The sequence below is a fragment of the Dendrobates tinctorius genome, unplaced genomic scaffold (genome assembly GCF_039654945.1).
Source record: "Dendrobates tinctorius isolate UK_male_01 unplaced genomic scaffold, ASM3965494v1 ptg000032l, whole genome shotgun sequence".
In the NCBI taxonomy this organism is placed as follows: domain Eukaryota; kingdom Metazoa; phylum Chordata; class Amphibia; order Anura; family Dendrobatidae; genus Dendrobates; species Dendrobates tinctorius.
The window spans coordinates 5,570,855-5,591,962 of NW_027361700.1; the positions used below are offsets into that span (position 1 = coordinate 5,570,855).

Genomic DNA, 21,108 nt, shown 5'->3' on the forward strand with positions numbered 1-21,108 from the left:
CTTTTTCATTGCGTTTTTGAAAGGCTTTTTTTTTTTTTTTTTTACATGCGTTTTTGACATAACGGTTTTTGTCTCTTTTTGGTATATCGTGTCCACAAACTTAATAGAAATCTGTGGAGAAAATAGCACAAATGGGGTCTTACCCGATAAAATTACATATGTCTAATCAATTTATGCTAACCTGATACATCCGGTGCCTGAGGTTTTTAGGTATAAATGACAGCTGCAGCGGGTCCACGGATCAGCAAGTGACCACTGATGTCTGGATAAAAAGGATATTTGTGGATATATTCCACGCTGCTGAATGAATAAAGATGTCAGACCAGAGATGGATGGGTGAAAGATATTCATGGTTTATTCTACTCGTTTCGAAGTTTATCCACAAATTTATCCTTTTTATCCAGTTGTCAACAAACTAAAAGTGTACTTTTTTTCCTGCAGATTTTCCAAATTTGAAATAGGTCTATGGGAAAATCTGCACATAAAATGTAGGGTACCTTCAAGAGAATGGGACATGTTGCAGATTTGAAACATGCACTGCAGGTCTGTTTACACCAAGTTAAAGAAAAAAAAAAAAGCACAGTGGACATGATATTTTTATAAATTCTATCTACTTTGCTGGAACTGAAAAATGAAAGACATGAAAAATGCAGCAAAAATACAGTGTCAAAACTCACCAAAAACTCCTCGTTGGCACACAGCCTTAGAACGGAAGAAAGTTCTGTATGTCTAACTTCTTTTTTTATGTTTCAAAAAAAAAAAACAACCTGTCACCAAACAGAAAACAGAGTAGCACCCAGTATAAATTAATGTGGCTCCTCTGCTTCTGAGTCACACCGAAGGTTATTCTGCTCATCTATTCCTTTTGTCAGCTAAATAAAAGATTGATTGCTCTCAGTAGGTGAAACAAAATAATAATCTTGTAATTATGATACCTATTAATTGCTAACAAAAATAAAATAAGTGATGTTACAAAGCAAGCTTTTGAGTCTACTTAAGGTGTCTTTATCAGGCATGGTATAACAAAGTATGTGAAGAAACACTTGTAACACACAGCGTAGAGCAATGGCACAATAAATGGACATTTAAAAAAACTAACAGAACTTGGAGAGTAAATCCTTAATTGGTGTGAAAGTTTTATTGTCCCAATATTATATATATATTTTTTTTAATTGTAATTTTTAACTGTATTTAAACAGTCGTCCTCATCATGCTGTTCACATTTTGACATGAGACCAAGATGACACCTAACAATTGATCAACCGTCCTCGCCATTGCGAGGCTTCAAGCAGGATGTTCTCAGGTTCAAGTGGCCCCTGAGCTTAGAGTGTCACAGTGTGTCATCAGCAGGGTGCAACACAGTCTGGAAGAGTCGCAGAAAGGCAGAGAAGTGGTTGTTCTTTGGCCACATCCCACACGGATGACCGCTTCATTGTGAACAATGCCTTTTGGAACCGGATGATGGGTGCCTCTCGCCTCCTTTAAATGTGCCTGGAGTTGTGTGGCATTCAAGTGTCACGTCAGACTATTCAAAACCTTTTACATCAGTGTGGTCTGCGTGCTAGACGACCTGCAAGTGTACCTGACCACACCACCGTCGTCTTGCTTGTCCAGGGAGCAACTACACTGGACGAGGGACCACTGGGCCTCAATGTTGTTCACTGATAAATGTTGATTCACTCTGAGCAGAAATGATGGCTGCCAACCTTGTTGGAGACGTCAAGGAGAGCTCTGTGCATCAGCCTTTGATGGTGGTAGTTGTAGGCAGGTTTGTCTAGTCAATACAGAACAGCTCTACTTTGTGAATGGTACAGCACTACTTGAATTACATGATTAAGCCAGTCACTGTGCCTGTGCAAAAACAACACAGGCCTAATTTCATTTTCATATACGACAGTGCTCCTTTTCATCGAGGTTGCATTATTAGGGAAGCGCTGCTGTAGATTGGGGTACCTCATATGTATGGAGTGGCATGCACTTTCGCCAGACCTGAATCCCATAGAAAACCTATGGGATTAGCTCAGTCGCCGTAGAGGTTCGTAATTATGTACCCAAGAACCTCAATGACATGAGGGTTGCCCTTCAAGAAGAAATAATGTGCAGTTCCTCAGCAGATAATAACTCGCTTTATGTACAACATGAGACGTCCTTGTCAAGCTGTAAGTGAAGCTCAAGGCCACATGACAAGTTATTGAGACATTGACCTTTTTTTGTGGGTATTCCCACTACTGTTGTTGACGTTTGTTTCAATTAATTGTTGCCGATGAGCAAATCGCCATTGCATGCTTCTACTTAAATTCCCCATTTTCACGTTAAGATAAAATATCACTGTAGCGTGAGCTTTTACGTTTTCCATAAATTTCACCCAAAAGTCAAATATCCTTAACTCTTTGAGTACTATCTTGTTATGATGAGTCACCGAAGGAGGAAAAAACAAAATACCAGCTAAGTCCAGGAAAACCAGAGAGGTTGGCAGCTATGTGATTGCAGACCCTTGGACCTATCCACAACAACTAGCAGTAGCCGTGGGGGGTTCCTACGGTGCCCTAGACCACAGCCGGAGAACTATATAGCCTAAAGACAGAAAGGGGAAAAACTAAACTGCCCCAGAGCAGACCCCAAAGCAATAGGCAGCCCCCAACATATGACGGTGAAGCAAGATGAAAACACTAACACAGATAGAAAGATAGGTTGAGCAAATGATGGGGCCCAAGCTAACTACGTAGGACAGGATAGGAAAGCTGCTGTCTGCCATCCGCAAAAACCCTATCAAAATGAGCCAACCGACTGATAGGAAAAACAGGCCCTGAAGTCGCTAGGCTTCAAAAGACTATATCAGCACTCAGGTATATTCTGAAGACAGAGCAAAAGATCAACAGATCAGAGACAAAAATGGAATTCAGCTCACCCCCGGCCGGGATGGCAGAACTCCCAAAAAACAAAGCAAAACAAAACTGAAGATTACCAAGCAGAGCAGAAAAACTTAGCTTTGAGATGCAGGAATCAGACTGGTCTCCAAGAATCCAGCAGGAAAATCACCAGCCAGGAAGAAGGGCGTCAGCAGCCTTATATCCAGTCCTCAATTCCAGCCACCTGGAAGAGAGACAACTTATCCACTACTTGGTCCCAGATCTGGTGCATTCTCTCTACCACAGTGTCAACACCTGGGCAGGCAGAAGGCTCCACCTGCCCTGAAGAAAATCGAGGGTGAAAACCAAAGTTACAAAAAAAAGGTGACATCAAAGTGGCAGAACTAGCTCTATTATTTAAAGCAAATTCGGCCAAGGGCAAAAATGAAACCCAATCATCCTGATCGGCAGAAATAAAACATCTCAAATACGACTCCAAAGTCTGGTTTGTTCTCTCCGTCTGCCCATTGGTCTGAGGGTGAAATGCAGAGGAGAAGGACAACTGAATTCCCAGCTTGGAACAGAAAGTCCTCCAAAATCTAGACACAAACTGAACTCCTCTGTCAGATACATTGTTCTCAGGAATCCCGTGCAAGCGAACCACCTGTTGCAAAAACAAGGGCACCAACTCAGAGGAAGATGGCAACTAAGGGAGTGGTACAAGATGGACCATCTTAGAGAATCTATCACAAATCACCCAAATAAGTCATTCTCTGAGAGACAGGCATATCAGAGATAAAATCCATTGAAATATGGGTCCATGGCCTCCTGGGCACCGGCAAAGGCATCAACAAGCCACTAGAGCGAGAACAAGGTTTAGACCGGGAGCAAGTCCCACAGGACTGCACAAAATTCCTGACATCATGAGACAAGGCGGGCCACCAAAAAGACCGACTCACCAGATCTCTAGTACCCAAAATACCTGGATGACCAGCCAATGCAGAGCAATGAACTTCAGACATCACTCTCTTCCTCCACTGGTCAGGAACATACAACTTTCCACTGGGACAACGCTCAGGTTTGTCCTCCTGAAACTCTTCCAGAGCACGTCTCAAATCGGGCGAGATGGCAGAAAGAACTACCCCCTCGCCTAAGATGGTAGCAGGCTTAGTCACAACAGGAGAATCAGCAAGGAAACTCCTAGAGAGGGCGTCGGCAGCCTTATATCCAGTCCTCAATTCCAGCCACCCAGTCATCATCTAGCTGCCCAGGTGTTTGGTAATCAGCCTCACCACCTTCCTTCACCAGAGGAGGGAGTTCATCAGACCACAATGGTGAAGGGAAAAATGAACTCACAACACTATCTGTTGTGTATGTATACAGTTGGGGAAAAGAAGTATTTGATACACTGACAACTTTGCAAGTTTTCCCACCTACAAACAGTGGAGAGGTCTGTAATTTTTATTGTAGGTATACTTCAACTGTGAGAGGAAAAAAAAATCCAGAAAATCGCATTGTATGATTTTTACCTAATATGTATTTTATTAATTTATTGAATGAAATAAGTATTTGATACAGTAGAAAAATATAACTTAATATTTGGTGCAGAAACCTTTCTTTGCAATTACAGAGGTCAGATGTTCCTGTTCTTCTTGACCAAGTTTGCACACAATGCAGCAGGGATTTTGGCCCACACCTCCATACAGGTCTTTCAGGTTTCGGGGCGGTCACTGGTCAACATTGCATTTCAGTTCCCTCCAAATATTTTCTATTGTTTTCAGGTCTGGAGACCAGCTAGGCCACTCCAAGACCTTGACATGCTTCTTACAGAACTACTCATTCGTTGTTCTGGCTGTGTGTTTCGGGTCATTGTCATGGTGGAAGACCCAGCCACGACCCATCCTAAATGCTCTTACTGAGGAAAGTAAGTTGTTGGCCAACATCCATCCTCCGTTCAATACGGTGCAGTCGTCCTGTCCCCTTTGCAGAAAAGCACCTCCAAAGTTTATTTGTCCCCCATGCTTCATGGTTGGTATGGTGTTCTTGGGGTTGTACTCATCCTTTTCTTCCTCCAAACACGGCAAGTGGAGTTGATGCCAAAAAGTTCTATTTTGATCTCTTCTGACCAGATGACCATCTCCCATGCCTCCTCTGGGCCATCCAGATGGTCATTGGCAAACTTTAAATGGGCCTAGACATGTTCTAGGATGAGCAGGAGGACCTTGCGTACCCTGCTGGATTTTAATAAGTAACGGCGTAGTGTGTTACTAACGGTAATATTTGAGACTGTGAGACCAGCTCTCTTCAGGCCATTGACCAGGTCCTCATAGTTGTGGGCTGATTCCTGATCTTTTTCCGAATCATCCTTAAGGCCCCGTTACACATAACCATGTCCCAGCAATCCCACCAACGAGCCGACATGGATGGGTTTCGCTGGGACATCGTTAGGCTGATCGCTGGTGAGCTGTCACATAGATCAGGACCAGCGAGCAAGCTGGTATCCAACGTAAACATCGGGTCTCTAAGAGCCGCGCTGGCCAGCGCGCATCGCTGCGTGTGGCAGCGGGAGCCAGCGATGAAAAAACGGCCCAGGACGATCCAGCACGATCAGCGATACCCGGCGGGGGGGGGGGGGGGTCGCTGCTCGATGTCACACACAGCGATATCGCTGGAGAGATCGCTGATGTGTCACAAAATCAACGATCTCGCCAGCGACATCGCTGTGTGTAACGGGGCCTTTAGCCCACAAGGCGAGATGTTGCATGGAGCCCCAGAGAGAAGAAGATTCACAGTCCTCTTGCATTTCTTCCATTTTCTAATCATTTCACCAACGGTTGTTTCCTTTTTACCAAGCTGCTAGCCTATTGTCCTGTAGTCCATCCCAGCCTTGTGCAGGTCTACAATTATGGCCCTGATGTCCAAAAAACAGCTCTGATCTTGGCCATGGTGTAGAAGTTGGACTTTGATTGTATGGACAGGTGTCTTTTGTACAGGTAATGAGTTCAAACATGTGCAATAAATAAGTCAAGAGTAGTAGGGCTTCTTAGTTCTTCTTTAACAGGTCTGTGAGAGCCAGAATTCTTGCTGGTTGGTAGGTGATCAAATATTTCATGCAATAAAATGCAATTTAATTATTTAAAACTCATGCAATGTGATTTTCTGCTTTTTATTATGGCTCTCACAGTTGAAGTGTACCTATGATAAAAATTGCAGACCTCTCCATTCTTTGTAGGTTGGGGAAACGCGCAAAATCGGCAGTGTATCAAACACATATTTTCTCCACTGTATATTTGTGTTTGTATGTATATATGTTGATACATTTTTACTGCACAGTGAATACCATAACAAACCTCAACCATACCATAACAAACCTCAACCATAACAAACCTCAACCATAACAAACCTCAACAAAACATAAGGGAACTGAGTTTGTTTTTTTTTTGCTTTTTCAATGCTATTAGAATTTTGGAATATGGTTAAATAAATGGTGCCATTCTAAACTACAGCTCGTTCTGTAAAACACAAGTCACATACGGCAATGTCAGCTGAAAAATAAAGTTGTGGCTTTGTGAAGGAGGGAAAAAAATGAAATTGGCTGCGGTGGAAGTGTTAGTCAAGACCTTAACTGTGTGTTTTGGTGCATTTTTTCCCTAAGGCACTTAAAAAAACTGCGCGTAAAAAAATGATGTGTTTTGAAGTGCAGAGATACAGCGATTGTGGTCTGAAAAAGCATTCAAAACTGCTGTTTCAAATGTGCACCAAAAACCTAATAAAAAATTAGAAAATGCCGCAAAAACACAATAATAGCTGAATGCTGTTGCATCTTTTGGTGCGGACTCCTGCAGAAAAATTGCAGCGGAAAAAAGCTTGCTGTTGCTAAAAAGAAATAGTCCTTTTTTGCGATAATCTTTCCCAAAATTATTTCTACTAAAGTAATTTCACTCCACTTTTAGGGTATGTGCTCACTACGTCTTTATGAGTGATATCCGCTCAGGAACCCACCTGAAAAAGCCCTAAAGATCTGATCATAAGAATGAACATGCGCTGCCATGTCAAAATAACTTTCTGTGCATTTGTTCAGAGTTTTTAATCCTATATTTTAATCCTATATTTAACCACTTCAGGGTTCTAAACTGTGTATAGGAAGTGATGCATGTGTTCTAACAGCATCTGCTTCGAATATAGATGGGTTTATAGATTCAGTTTATAAAAAATGCCACTAGGGAAGCTGTCACAAAAAAAATCAGAAATTACTTAAAAGCAAAATATTGCTGGCATTTTCTTGAAACCTCTTCTACTTGAAAAGCTCAGTGGGTATGAAGTTATGTGCACCTTAACCTTACAGGTAATTTGTCAGCATAAAAAAACAAAACTATTTAACGGCAGTTATAATGGTAATTTGTAGGTAAATATCGTTGTAGACAAAAGTGACAGTCTAATTAGAAGCGTGGCTACAGGGAGAAAATGACGTTATATTCTCTGTGCAGCCGCTCGTCTCCAGTCACCGGTGTGCACGGGCTGTGCCTAGTCAGCAGTCACTACACAGTGTGCGCAGCGGCAATCATGCCCATCTCTCCTTGACTAACCACCTACTCAGCACAGATGCAGCAGAGTAGGTCAGGCCAGGATCAGTGGGCATGATGTGCGCTCACTGTGTAGTGCGTTCTGATTGATCACTGCCCTGTCACCGCCCTGAGGACTGGAAGCAAGCTGCTGCATGGAGAGTATAACTAAGGGGTTTTCCTACAAACCAAAGTTAATTTTAATCATAAGAACTTGGAATATTGCATCTGATGTGAATGTTTTGGTGGTGGTCACTTGGGTATATTATCCAACTACCATCTCAATCTTGGGCTGTATGGATGGGGTGGTCTGAAGATCAGCGAGTTGAGTATCTAGGGAGAGAAGCGGAGGGTTCTCGCTGAGCTAAGCAATGGGTGGATTTAACATGCTTTATATCATTGCACATCATTTCAGAGATTTCAGCAGAAAGTAGCCACCCTTGTGAAGAAAAAGAATGTTACAAATTGTACCTAGAATTTATTACAAATAATGACATTATTGTGTTCAGGTTTTCTAGAATACTAGGAAAATAAGTGTGGGAGGATAACAATAAGTCCTGATTGCCAGAAGTGGTCATTATTAGCTGTGTAGAAATCTCTGTATGGTCCAGAATCCTGACCTTCTGATTTCGGGCAGAGTAGGATCATGCGTCAAGCTAGCCTTGTATTGACAAACAGGCTGTGCTGCTCCTTCATATTACATGCATGCTTTTCAAGAAAGACGCCATGTTGTGCATAGACATATACTATATAAGGCAAACCTCATTCCCAATTAGAAAACTGTATGTCCGTGCTCAGAAATATATGTTCGTACATTTGTTGTACATATTCGGAAACATGCGGGTACCAGAGAATGGCTTCCACATGTGCAACACATGCATAATGGCACATTTTTCTTTCTCTTTCCTATCTGGAAAATCTAAAATAAAACCTCTATACTGAGGCACAGTTCAGAGGCACTCTAACTTCTTTCTCCATCCAGCCCAATTTGTTACCTTTACCTTGGTTATTTGCATTTTTATAATTACTATCATTTTGACAACGATTACCCACCGAGCACTTCTAAATAAAGGTGCTTATTATGGGAGTCTAATTACATACCCCCGCGCTGCTCTCAGAAACTTGATGGATTCGCGATTGTTAAACCTTGCCAGGAATAATTAAACTCCTTCAGCGATTGCTTCTGTCATAACCTGTGTAAACAGTCAGACGTCGAGCTGTGGGGAGCACAGAGCTCAGTGGTGGGATGGTTAGGCTGGCATGGCTGCCACTAAAGAGCATCAACAGCCAGCATGCTCAGGTCTGTGCAGAGGGCAAACAAATAGTCCTACACATACTGGCACTGTGCCCATGATCTAATCCAGTAGAGATCATTCACAGGCCCAGGTTGTAAAATAAGCTTCTTTTCATATTGAAGTGTACGTTAAAAGGAGTTCTCTCACTTTTCTGTAAACCTCATTGATGTTCTTAGAGTGGACCTATTCACCTTGACTTGGGACTCTCTCATTGTTCTGCATCTGTAGGGTACCCAGCTTTAAGAAGTGATATTTATGATAGGTCAATAGCATTGTGTGGGTGAATGGGGAAAGGAGGTGTTAACCTACGATGCTAATTTCTTAAAAGCTCAAAATTGTGTTTTTGGAATGATGTACCCATATGAAGGGTCATAACTTGTATTGAAGAATCCAGGTTAGTGAATATACCCTAGACTTCTGGCCAGTTGCCCAAGTTGGCTTGTTTTTGAACTGCTGTACCACAGTATCTGACGATCGTATCCAGGTGTAACCCCATCAGATGGATCCTGTGATAGAGCCGAAAGAGTGCCTACTTGACCCAGCTATCTTCGTTCTGTAGGCCAAAATGGATGTAGGCCTGTCATCACTGCATTGCCACTCTGTGTGCAGTTGTGACGGTAACAGACCATAACCTTTTTTTTTGTTTTTTTTTTCTTCAGGGTATGGCACAAAGGTTGCATTATTACTTTTGAAAAAAGACAGTCACTGGGGATTGTTACTTTTTAAGAGGACAGTAATACTTTCTAAACAAAGCCCACATTTAGCATTATTACTATCTTACGGGCATAATTCTTGCCTTTCCCTGATGTTGGTAACCCATGCCATGCCATTGCTGATAACCATCCAAACATTTTAATAAAATTAGTCTTCTCGAGGGTTGTTCTAAAAATGGTGACTACATATAAAGAAAAAATACAAATTACGCTCTGATGTCTGATTGTTCATCTTTGTTTTCACAATGGTCAGCCTTTGGCAAACATTTTACATTTGTACATTGCAACCCAGACCAGGGTGCAAAAGAGAAAATATCCAGTATCAAGTAATTCTATTTTTGGTAGGGAATGTGCATCGTGGAAATTTGGAAGGTTGCGTGCAAGACTCTCATCTTTATTTCTGAAATAGGCTGATTGTTCTGAAATGACTCTTATGTCTGTTGTAGATCTGGGAACACTTTTCATAGTCTTGTATGAAATATAGGTTACAGATCCTTGATCTGCATGTTGGCACTATAGCCCCTCTGCTGACTGTATTCCCCAAGCTATTGGCGTCTTCTATAACCAATCCGTACCGATCAAACATGGCTACAGTGACTTGCAAAACTATTCATCCCCTCCTTGGCTTCTTACCTATTTTGTTACTTTGTTTTGTTATTTTGTTCATTTTCTAATTACACATTATCTTTTGGAGGCCACATTCACAGTATTTGATGATTTTTTTACATCAGTATCTGTAAGCCAAATCCAGAAGTGATGAAGTGTTTCTATTATACTTTTCCTCTGATTGTTCCTCTCCTGGTTATGGCTTACAAATACTGAGGTAAAATACTGACCAAATACTGAATGTGTGAATGTGGCCTAAGAGGCAGATTCCCACTACAGGTTCCTCATCTGTTGGCCGGAGTGTAGAACCGTTCCAGAGAACGTCTCTAGCTCTGGAGGACCGCCATGGTCCTGCGATGCACGGTTCGGTGTTGCACAGAAAACCCATTGATTTGAATGGCTAAAGTTTAATACTTTATTTTTTCTGTGATAGTGCTGTAGGAAAATTGAACACTCCTTATGCCAGAAATCCAGCTGAAAACTGGGGATCCTACCAATGGGGGAACACTTTGTAATCTGTTTGTCAAAGACCCCTATAAACAAGTAGGAGAGACTGCTTATTGACTTTACAATAAATGAACCCTGTCCCTGCTTCAGACATAGTGACATAATCGATCTTACTGTAATCAGTTTAACCCCAGGTACTGGAGAGATGCAAGTCAAGATGTTACCCACTCCTGTATGGTTGTGCAGCATAGGAAGCGTAAAGCAAATGTCCGTCACCTTACATAATCCATCCAGTGGCTCATTGGCTTATAATGTTGGTTGGAATCTCTGTATACTAGATTATATCCTGAAGTGGAAGCTGGAGGCCTCAGAGGAACTTGTCAATTACTAGCAATGTTCAGCCGCAGTCACACGTTCAGTATTTGCTCAGTATTTTACCTTCATATTTGAAAGCCAAAACCAGGAGTGGGTGATAAATCCAGAAGTGGTGACGTGTTTCTATTATACTTTTCCTCTGACTGTTCCACTCCTGGTTTTGGCTAAGGGTCTGTGCACACGGTGCGGTTTCTACTGCGGATCATTATAGCCTATGTAAAAAAAAAAAAAAAAAAAAAAACCCGCTGTGCACATGCTGCGGATTCTTCCGCGCGGTTTTTGTGCGGAAAAAAAAAAGTAGCATGTCACTTCTTTTGTGCGGTTTTGCTGCAGGTTTCCCCCTGCTCCATTCTACAAATCCACAGGTGGAAAACCGCACAAAAACGGCAGTAAACCCGCAAAAAAAGAAATCCGCAGGAAAAATGCAGGTCATTTGACTTGTGGATTTTGTAAAATCCGCGCAGAAAAATCCGCGGGAGGATCCGCACCGTGTGCACATAGCCTTACAAATACCGATGTAAAATACTGACCGTGTGAACATGGTTTTCCTCTATGGCTGATCCTATATAAAGTGGAGTGTGGTGGAAAAAAAATATGGGCACGTGTAGTGAAGTGTGTTATACTGTGCGCATTCTAAATAATTGTCCGTCTTTCATCACAGCTCAATTCTCCCAGCTGTCACAGCTCAGCCCCCAAGAACGCTTGCCTCGGGAGGCCACCTTACAGCAGCGGCAGTCGTCCTTAGAGACCTGGCTGCAGAGAGAGGCCCAGACTCTGCAACAGTACAGACTGGTAATGTTTACAAAGGAGGGAGGGGGATTGGGAGGGGTATGGCCATGTGAATAGTGACAGTCATGCTTTGCTTCAAAATACACAGTTTTGCAGTTTAGGGAGTTCCTGTTGTAAAATGTCAGGGAACTCCAAGAATAGCATTTTACTCCGTGTTATAAGCAGTGAAACAACAGAGGAAATGTCACAGCCTAGGGGGCTCCGAATAATGACCTGTGATAGTTTAAGACCCTTTTAGAAATTTTGCTCTTGGACCCATCACTGCATGATCTCTTATGCAGTGGAAAGATGGTTGTCAGATACGGTAAGTATTTGAGCTGGGACCCTCACAATTATTTATTATGCATTGCTTATAGAGCACCATTGTATTCCACAGAGCTTTCCCATACATTATTGCTGTCCCCATTGGTGCTCACAATCTAAATTCCCCATCACTGACTTTGTAGTTTGACAGGAAACTAGAGAAGAAACCCACACAAATAAGGGGAAAACATGGAAACTCCTTTCAGATGTTGTCCTTGGTGGGATTTGAACCCAGGACCACAGCATTGCAAAGGAACAGTGCTAACCACTGAGCCACAATGCTGCCTAAAAATTAACCCATTCATAAACTTTGACATAAATTTACATCAAAGGTTATGTCCCTGCCTTTTATGTGTGCTCGCATACCGAGCCCACATCTTTCCCTGCACATGACTGATTTTAATCAGTCATCATGTGCCTTTAACAGCTCCACCTGCGGCCGTTAGCCAGGTAAATCCCACTGTCAATCACTAACAACGGGATTTTACACGTGCTGGCAGGAGGCATGTTATCATTGATGAGTGAGTGTGCTCGGATAAGGTTGCAAGCACTTTCGTGTGTTAATAGAGTATCATCAGCATGCTGGAATACTATGTTCAAGTCGCCGTGGCTGCATGTCTCTCGGATGTTTGACAACCGCAACATATGCAGGGATTACCTCTTGGAAGAATGGTAGGAAAAAGCGAAAGCGCAAAACAAGAAAACTGCAAGATTATGAAGCAGTTAATACTAGTGGTGATTTTATGTCCCCCATTCTACCCTGGCTGCACGATCGTGACCAGGATGAATGGAATATCTGATGGCACGTGACCTTCCATCTGCATTCATTGTCTTAAGATGTGGGGCACATTGCTTTGTTCTTCAGTGGCGCCATATACTTTCCTTGAGGCAGCATGGCACTTCCTTAACCCCTTAGTGACAGAGCCAATTTGCTACTTCATGACCAGGCCAATTTTTACAATTCTGCCCACTGTCAATTTATGAGGTTATAACTCTGGAACACTTTAACAGATCCCGCTGCTTCTGAGAGTGTTTTTTCTTGACATATTGTACTTCATGTTAGTGGTAAAGTTTATTCGATATGAATTTTGTTTATGAAAAAAATGGAAATATTGCAAACATTTTTAAAGTTTTGCAATTTTCAAACTTTTGATTTTTATTCCCTTAAATCAGAGAGAGATGTCACACAAAATACTTAATAAATAACATTTCCCACATGTCTACTTTACATCAGCACAATTTTGGAAGCAACATTTTTTTGGTTAGGAATTTATAAGGGTTAAGTATTGACCAGCGGTTTCTCATTTTAACAACAAAATTTACAAAACCATTTTTTTTAGGGACCACATCACATTTGAAGTTACTTTGAGGGGTGTCTATATGACAGAAAATACCCAAAAGCGACACCATTCTAAAAACTGCACCCCTCAAGGAGCTCAGAACCACATTCAAGAAGTTTATTAACCCTTTATGTGCTTCACAGGAACTGAAGCAATGTGGAAGGAAAAAATGAACACTGAAATTTTTTTTGCTAATATTTTACTTCAGAACCAATTTTTTTTATTTTCACAAGTGTGAAAAGAGAAAATGAACCACAAAATTTGTTGTGCATTTTCTCTTTAATTACGCTGTTACCCCGTATGTAGGGTTAAACCACTGTTTGGGAGCACGGCAGAGCTCCGAAGGGAAGCAGCGCCGTTTGACTTTTTCACTGCAGAATTGGCTGGAATTGAGATCGGACACCGTGTTGCGTTTTAAGAGCCCCTGATGTGCCTAAACAGTGGAAACCCCCCACAAGTGACACCATTTTGGAAACTAGACCTCCCGAGGAACTTATCTAGATGTGTGGTGAGCACTTTGAACCACCAAATGCTTCACAGAAGTTTATAACGTAGAGCCGTGAAAATAAAAAAAAAAAAAATTCCACACAAATGATATTTTCACCCTCAAGTTTTTATTTTCTCAAGGGTAACAGGAGAAATTAGACCCCCAAAGTTGTTAGGCAATTTGTCCTGAGTACACTGATACCCCACATGTGGGGGTAAACCACTTTCTGGGCGCACAACAGAGCTCGGAAGGGAAGGAGCACTATTTGACTTTTCCATTGCAGAATAGGCTTGAATTGAGATCAGACGCCATGTCGCTGGAGAGCCCCTGATGTGCCTAAACAGTGTAAACCCCCCCAATTCTAACTTCAACCCTAACCCCAACACACCCCTAACCCTAATCGCAACCTTAACCGTAATCCTAGCCCCAAGCCTAACTATAGCCCAACTCTAACCCTAATGGGAAAATGGAAATAAATACATTTTTTTATTTTATTGTTTTCCCTAACTAAAGGGGTGATAAAGGGGGTTTGATTTACTATTTTTTTTATTTTGATCCCTGTGATGGGGTCTATCACAGTGATCAAAATGAACCAATAGGAAAAATCTCTTATTGTTGCCGGGTGCTGGCCAGCAGATCTCGGCGGGAGCATACGCCTGCCATTTTCTTCCCGGAAGAAGATGCTGGTGGCTGTGGAGGGAATCAGGAGGGGCCATGGATACCGGGGGGGGGAGGGGGGGGGATCGGGGAACCTATTTCTCTCTCCTTTGATGTGCGATCACATCAGAGGAGAGAAAGATTAAATGGAAAATCAGACTTTTTACTATTAATAACGGCAATCGCAACACCGGGGGTAGTAAAAACCGACCCAAATCATGTTCTCTGGGGGTCTTGGCTACTCCCAGCAGCTGAGACCCCGGAGAAATTCCGATGCTGGGGGTCGCTATAACCTTAAACCTTTGCGTCATTAAAAAGTGGCGCTGTGGTTTAAGTATCCTTAACTGCCGCCGTTAAGACGTATCGGCGGTCGTTAAGGGGTTAACTGGCTGCTCATTCAATGAATATTGTCATAAAGACTGGAACATACCGTTGTTGAAATCCAGAAAGCCTGATCTTTGTTTTTCCTGATATTGGGTGTTATTTAGCAGATACCTCCCCCCCACTATAAATGATCGACTGATCCCCAGCTGAAATTGGTGACTTTGAGAAACAATGGTTAATTATACATGGCCAGCATGTTGCTTGCATTTTTAACCTTTTAATTGAGTTTACTTTGTTTCTTTAGGACTTATCAGAGAAGCACCAAAAGACCCTACAGCTTTTACGCAAACAACAAACAATCATCTTGGATGATGAGCTGATTCAGTGGAAGAGACGGCAGCAGCTTGCTGGGAACGGTGGTCCTCCAGAAGGCAGCTTAGACCTTTTACAGACTTGGTATGTGTCTTCTGCCATTGTTTTTAGCAGTTAATCCTAAATGCTCTATATGTGTTTTCAACTATGCAAGCTTATATCTGGTAACCACCTCTTTTAATCTCTGCTCTGAATCAACTCCTCCATTCAATGTCAGCAAGCAGTTAATCCTGAATGCCCTATATGTGTTTTCAACTATGCAAGCTTATATCTGGTATATAGTTATTTCAACTTACTCTGCTTGTCCCCTTATGTTGTGAGGTCAAGAAACTTTTCAAAGTGCTTTATGATCCATGTAGTGCTGGACATCTGTTTATCTGACCACAACATTTTATTGGGCCCTGCTGTCTCAATTTAATTTGATTAACGAGAAGAGAGAGAAAAAAACAAAACAATCCTTAGCCTCCTATATATTCAGACATAGTTTGGGGAAAGCATTTATGCAGGGGGCATTTACGCACACTTTATCGAAGTTCAGTTTATCAAAGTACTGGCAGTTATAACAGGGCAGGAGACAGGTAAGACATTTATATACATCTACTCCCTGTACATTTGGAGTACAACAAATATATACCATATGCATTTGTGTAATTTATATCCTGGACGCTGCATTCACACACATCCACCGCCCTGGCATTAACTCTCTACACTCCATCCATATTGGCCCCTCGCTTCTTTCCTCTCCTATGTATAGCACTCACGCTCTTTTCACATTGTTAAATTGCACAGATCCAGTCAGTCCCTCCACTCAACATAAGAGACGCTCTCACAAATCACTTAACCATCTGCTCACTCTTTCTATCCTCCTTCTCCTAGTCACAGGAGACATTGCTCCCAACCCTGGTCTCCCATGTTATAGAAAGTCAAACCCCCTAACTGCTACACTCAGAAACCCCTCTAATCTTATTAATATTCCCTGCATGCCATCTGTCTCTCTTAATTGTGCACTTTGGAATTCTCGCTCAGTGTGTAACAAACTCTCCTTCATTCATGACTTTTTCCTTTCTAATTCTCTTTACCTCCTGGCTCTTACTGAAACCTGGGTCCAGCAGTCGGACACTACTGCTGCTGCTGCTCTTTCATACGGGGGACTACACTTCTCTCATACCCCAAGATCAGACAATAGAGCATGTGGAGGCGTTGGTCTGCTTCTATCACCAAAATGTACCTTTCAGGTTATCCCTGAACTACCCTCACTAGTCTTCCCTTCTTTTGAGGTCCATGCCGTCAGACTCTACACCCCCTTCTCCATGCGAGTGGCGGTGGTGTATCATCCTCCCGGCCCCTCCCATCAGTTCCTGGATCATTTTGCCACTTGGCTTCCACATTTTCTCTCCTGTGACATCCCTACCCTCATCATGGGAGATTTCAACATCCCCATTGCTCTTCCCCTCTCCCCATCTGCTACTCATCTTTTATCTCTAACCTCCTCGTTTGGCCTTTTGCAGCTAACTAATTCTCCAACGCATGAAGACGGAAACTCCCTCGACTTGGTCTTCTCTCAGCTTTGTGTAGTGGATGATTTTGCAAACTCCCCTCTCCCGCTCTCTGACCACAATCTTCTTTCATTCTCTATCAAGAACTGCCAGGCTGCTCAGGTCACCCCCACTGTCCATACTTATAGAAACATACAGGCCATTAACACCCAGAAACTTACGAAGAACTTGCAGTCTTCATTGGCCCCTATCTCCTCCCTCTCATGTCCTGATTCTGCACTGAAGCATTACAATGAAACACTTCAAAGTGCCCTGGATGAATTTGCACCCGCTATAAATAGAACACCACAACACAGACGGCGACAACCCTGGCAAACCCTGGAAACACGTTACCTGCAGCGGTGCTCCAGGAGCGCCGAACGTCTGTGGAGAAAATCCAATCTACACGAAGATTTCATCCATTATAAGTTTATGCTTCGAACATACAACACTGCCCTTCACCTCTCCAAACAAACCTATTTCAACACCCTCATCACCTCACTGTCCAATAACCCGAAACGTCTCTTTGACACTTTTCATTCTCTACTCAACCCAAGAGTACAGGCCCCAACCACGGAGCTCTGAGCTGACGATCTGGCCAATTACTTCAAAGAAAAATTTGACCAGATCCGACAGGAAATTATCTCCCAATCACCTCATACCATGCACTGTCCTCTCTCCCCCTCTGCATCTAACTCACTCTCTGATTTTGAACCAGTCACAGAAGAAGAAGTAAGCAGGCTCCTTGCATCTTCTCGCACAACCACTTGCATCAGTGACCCATTTCCGTCACATCTCCTCCAGTCCCTTTCCCCTGCTGTCACCACTCGCCTAACTAAAATATTTAACCTCTCTCTCTTCTGGTATTTTTCCCTCCTCATTTAAGCATGCCATCATACATCTACTACTTAAAAAAAACATCCCTCGACCAAAACTGTGCGGCTATCTATAGACCTGACTCTAATCTTCCCTTCATCTCTAAACTCCTGGAACGCCTGGTCCACTCCCGTCTTATCCGCTATCTCTCTAACTCTCTTCTCGACCCTCTCCAATCCGGCTTCTGCTCCTTACACTCTACTGAAACTGCCCTCACTAAAGTCTCTAATGATCTACTAACAGCTAAATGTAATGGTCATTACTCCATGCTAATTCTCTTGGATCTCTCTGCAGCATTCAACACTGTGGATCATTAGCTCCTCCTCACTATGCTCCGTTCCATTGGCCTCAAGGACACCGTTCTCTCCTGGTTCTCCTCCTATCTCTCTGACCGCTCCTTTACTGTATCTTTTGCCGGTTCCTCCTCCTCTCACCTTCCCCTTACTGTTGGGGTTCCTCAAGGATCAGTCCTAGACCCCCTCCTCTTCTCCTTGTACACTGCCCCTATTGGTCAAACAATCAGTAGATTTGGTTTTCAGTACCATCTCCATGCTTATGACTCCACTCCAGAATTCAGTATCAACTTATTACCCTCACCCACAAAGCTCTCCATGGCTCAGCACCACCCTACATCTCCTCCCTTGTTTCAGTATACCACCCTACCTGCGCCCTCCGTTGTGCTGATGACCTGAGGTTAGCATCCTCAATAATAAGAACCTCCCACTCAAGTCTCCAAGACTTTACGCGTGCTGCGCCAATTCTTTGGAATGCACTTTCCAGGTCAATACGATTAGTCCCCAATCCCCACAATTTTAAGCGTGCCCTGAAAACGCATTTATTCAGAATGGCCTATCGCCTCAACATATTAACCTAATCTATCCCTGTGTGGCACAGCCAAAAGTTTTACCATAACCAGGTTCCCCGCATCATGTTCCCACATGCTTTATGCATCCATTAGCCCTCTGTGTCTGTACTGATACACACTTAACATTATGGCTGGTCCATACAATCAGGGCAACTGTTACCACCCACCTTTCATGTCTCCCTTTTTTTCCTCATAGATTGTAAGCTTGCGAGCAGTGCCCTCATTCCTCTTGGTATCTGTTATAATAATCTATGTGATTATTGTTATGCTGTAATGTCTATTGTCTGTACAAATCCCCTCCGAAATGTAAAGTGCTGCAGAATATGTCGGCGCTATAGAAATCAAATTTATTATTATTGTTGTTGTTGTTGTTGTTTTTAGATTTGTTGTGAGCTCTTTATTTGTGGGGTTGTGATGAATAATGCCAATAGCCATACCTGCCAGGCCTGGGAGAATTTGCACATAGAAGACATTTGTCTTTCTATTTCCAGTGTCCTGATTCATGTTCTCGCCCATCTCTCCTTATTAGGTGTGAAAAGCTTGCGGAAATAATCTGGCAGAATCGACAGCAGATACGGCGGGCAGAGCACCTGTGCCAGCAGCTGCCTATCCCTGGGCCTGTGGAAGAGCTTCTCGCTGAGCTGAATGCTACCATCACAGATATAATCTCTGCTTTAGTAACCAGGTAACATATAACCATATGCCACTCAAGTTGCGCTTCGGCTCTATCATAACTTAAAGCTTGAGGCACTGTCAGCAAACCTGTGAGTTTGCATGGTCTTCTGACCTGACATTAATGTTCATACTATTGTTTCCTTCATTACAAGTAAGTAAAATGTTTGAGATCACTTAAAGGGAACCTCTCGGGAGTTTTAGGGTCATCAATCTAATGACATGGCTGGGTATATTAGTAAAACGCACGGTGGCTCAGTGGTTAGAATCCCACCAAGGACAACATCTGCAAGGAGTTTGTATGTTCTCCCCGTGTTTGCGTGGGTTTCCTCTGGGCACTCCGGTTTCCTCCCACATTCTAAAGACATACTAATAGGGAATTTAGATTGTGAGTGGTGATGTGTGCAAACTGTAAAGCGCTGCGGAATATGTTAGCGCTACATAAAAATAAAGATTATTATTATTATTATTATTATTATTATTATAAGACCTGTTTAGTCACACCTTCATGGCCATAAATGGATTTTACAAAGATGAGAAAATCAACTTTGAATCTTTACATACATAAGAGAGCTTAGGGCTATGAAGCACCTCCACATTATTTCCCAACTAGCCTACTCATACATTGTTAATTCATGCCCCTTTTGCGGTGCTACGTCTTCTACAGTTTAGACACGAGTCAAGCATATCAGGGTGGTACTAGACCGGATATAATGTGCAAGGTAGATGTAGTTGTCGCCACTGAGAATAAGGTTTTCCAAACATTTTCTCTTTAAGTGGCTTCATTAGTGGCTTTTACATTCATTGTCATGAACTGCTTGCATTTTCTGGAAGAATTGCATCAAAGTTGGGTGGTTGTTTCATTTTGCAGCACATTTATCATAGAAAAGCAACCACCACAAGTTCTGAAAACACAAACAAAGTTTGCAGCAACAGTTCGGCTGCTGGTGGGTGGCAAACTGAATGTCCATATGAACCCACCTCAAGTGAAGGCCACCATCATTAGTGAACTACAAGCTAAGGCTCTTCTGAAGAATGAAAACACTCGAAAGTAAGTATCCTAAGTGACACCTAATACCACCTAGATTTCTCTTCTTCCCATCTATCCTTTCTTCTGTCTTGAATATGCATTGGATTTTGATAGCAGATCCACTGGATTGACTAAAAATTGTCTTGATTAATATCATCTGCCCTCCCTGTGTGTATACAGTAGCATAATCTAAAGCCCCCGTTACACACTGCGATATCGCTAGCAATATCGCTGCAAAGTCACCGATTGTGACGTTGCAGCGATATTACTAGCGATATCACTGCATATGATACTTACCTCCGACCGGCTCCCCCGCTGGTTATCGCTGATCGTGCGAGAAGCTGCTGGACCATTCCTCGTCGGTCACTTCCTGCGGCGCTTCCTGCTGTGACGACGAGCGACGCGTGGACGCGGGCGGGAGGAAGGACACAGGATCGCCGCGTCTGACATGTAAGTAGCGATCCCCGTCCCCAGCGATGTCGCTAGTGAGATCTGCCTGAGTGGCAGCTCACTAGCGACCACCTAGCGATGCCTTTTAAAGGCAATATGACACCTGGTTTTTGCTACTCCATCTGAGAGCAGCGTGATGCATGTAGGGCTAGAAACCCTGATTCCAGCAGCATATCACTTACTGGACTGCTTGCTGTAGTTTTCATAAATCATTGGTTTATCTGCTGCAGATTTACTAGTTCTCTAAAGGTACTGTCACACTTAGCGATGTACCAGCGATCCCGACCAGCGATATGACGGGGTCAGGATCGCTGGTACATCGCTAAGTAGTCGCTAGTGAGCTGCCACATATGCAGATCTCACTAGCGACATCGCTGGGGACGGGGATCGCTACTTACCTGTCACACCAGGCAATCCTGCGTCCTCCCGCCCGGCTCCACGCGTCGCTCGTCTTCACAGCAGGAAGCGCCACAGGAAGCTGACGACGAGAAACAGTCCTGAACGTTCTCGCGCGATCAGCGATAACCAGCGGGGGAGCGGGTCGTAGGTAAGTATCACACA

The 21,108-nt window shown here is 43.0% G+C and overlaps 1 protein-coding gene across 1 annotated transcript in view; it reads left to right on the forward strand.

Annotated features, from left to right (window-relative positions):
• Positions 1–21,108, forward strand: part of LOC141086374 (signal transducer and activator of transcription 5B) — a 247,273-nt gene that overhangs the window by 195,206 nt on the left and 30,959 nt on the right. The window contains exons 7-10 of the mRNA XM_073572342.1: positions 11,509–11,639; positions 15,052–15,203; positions 18,925–19,080; positions 19,939–20,118. Of these exons, the coding sequence (XP_073428443.1) occupies positions 11,509–11,639; positions 15,052–15,203; positions 18,925–19,080; positions 19,939–20,118 (619 nt within the window). The remainder of the gene's footprint in view (positions 1–11,508; positions 11,640–15,051; positions 15,204–18,924; positions 19,081–19,938; positions 20,119–21,108) is intronic.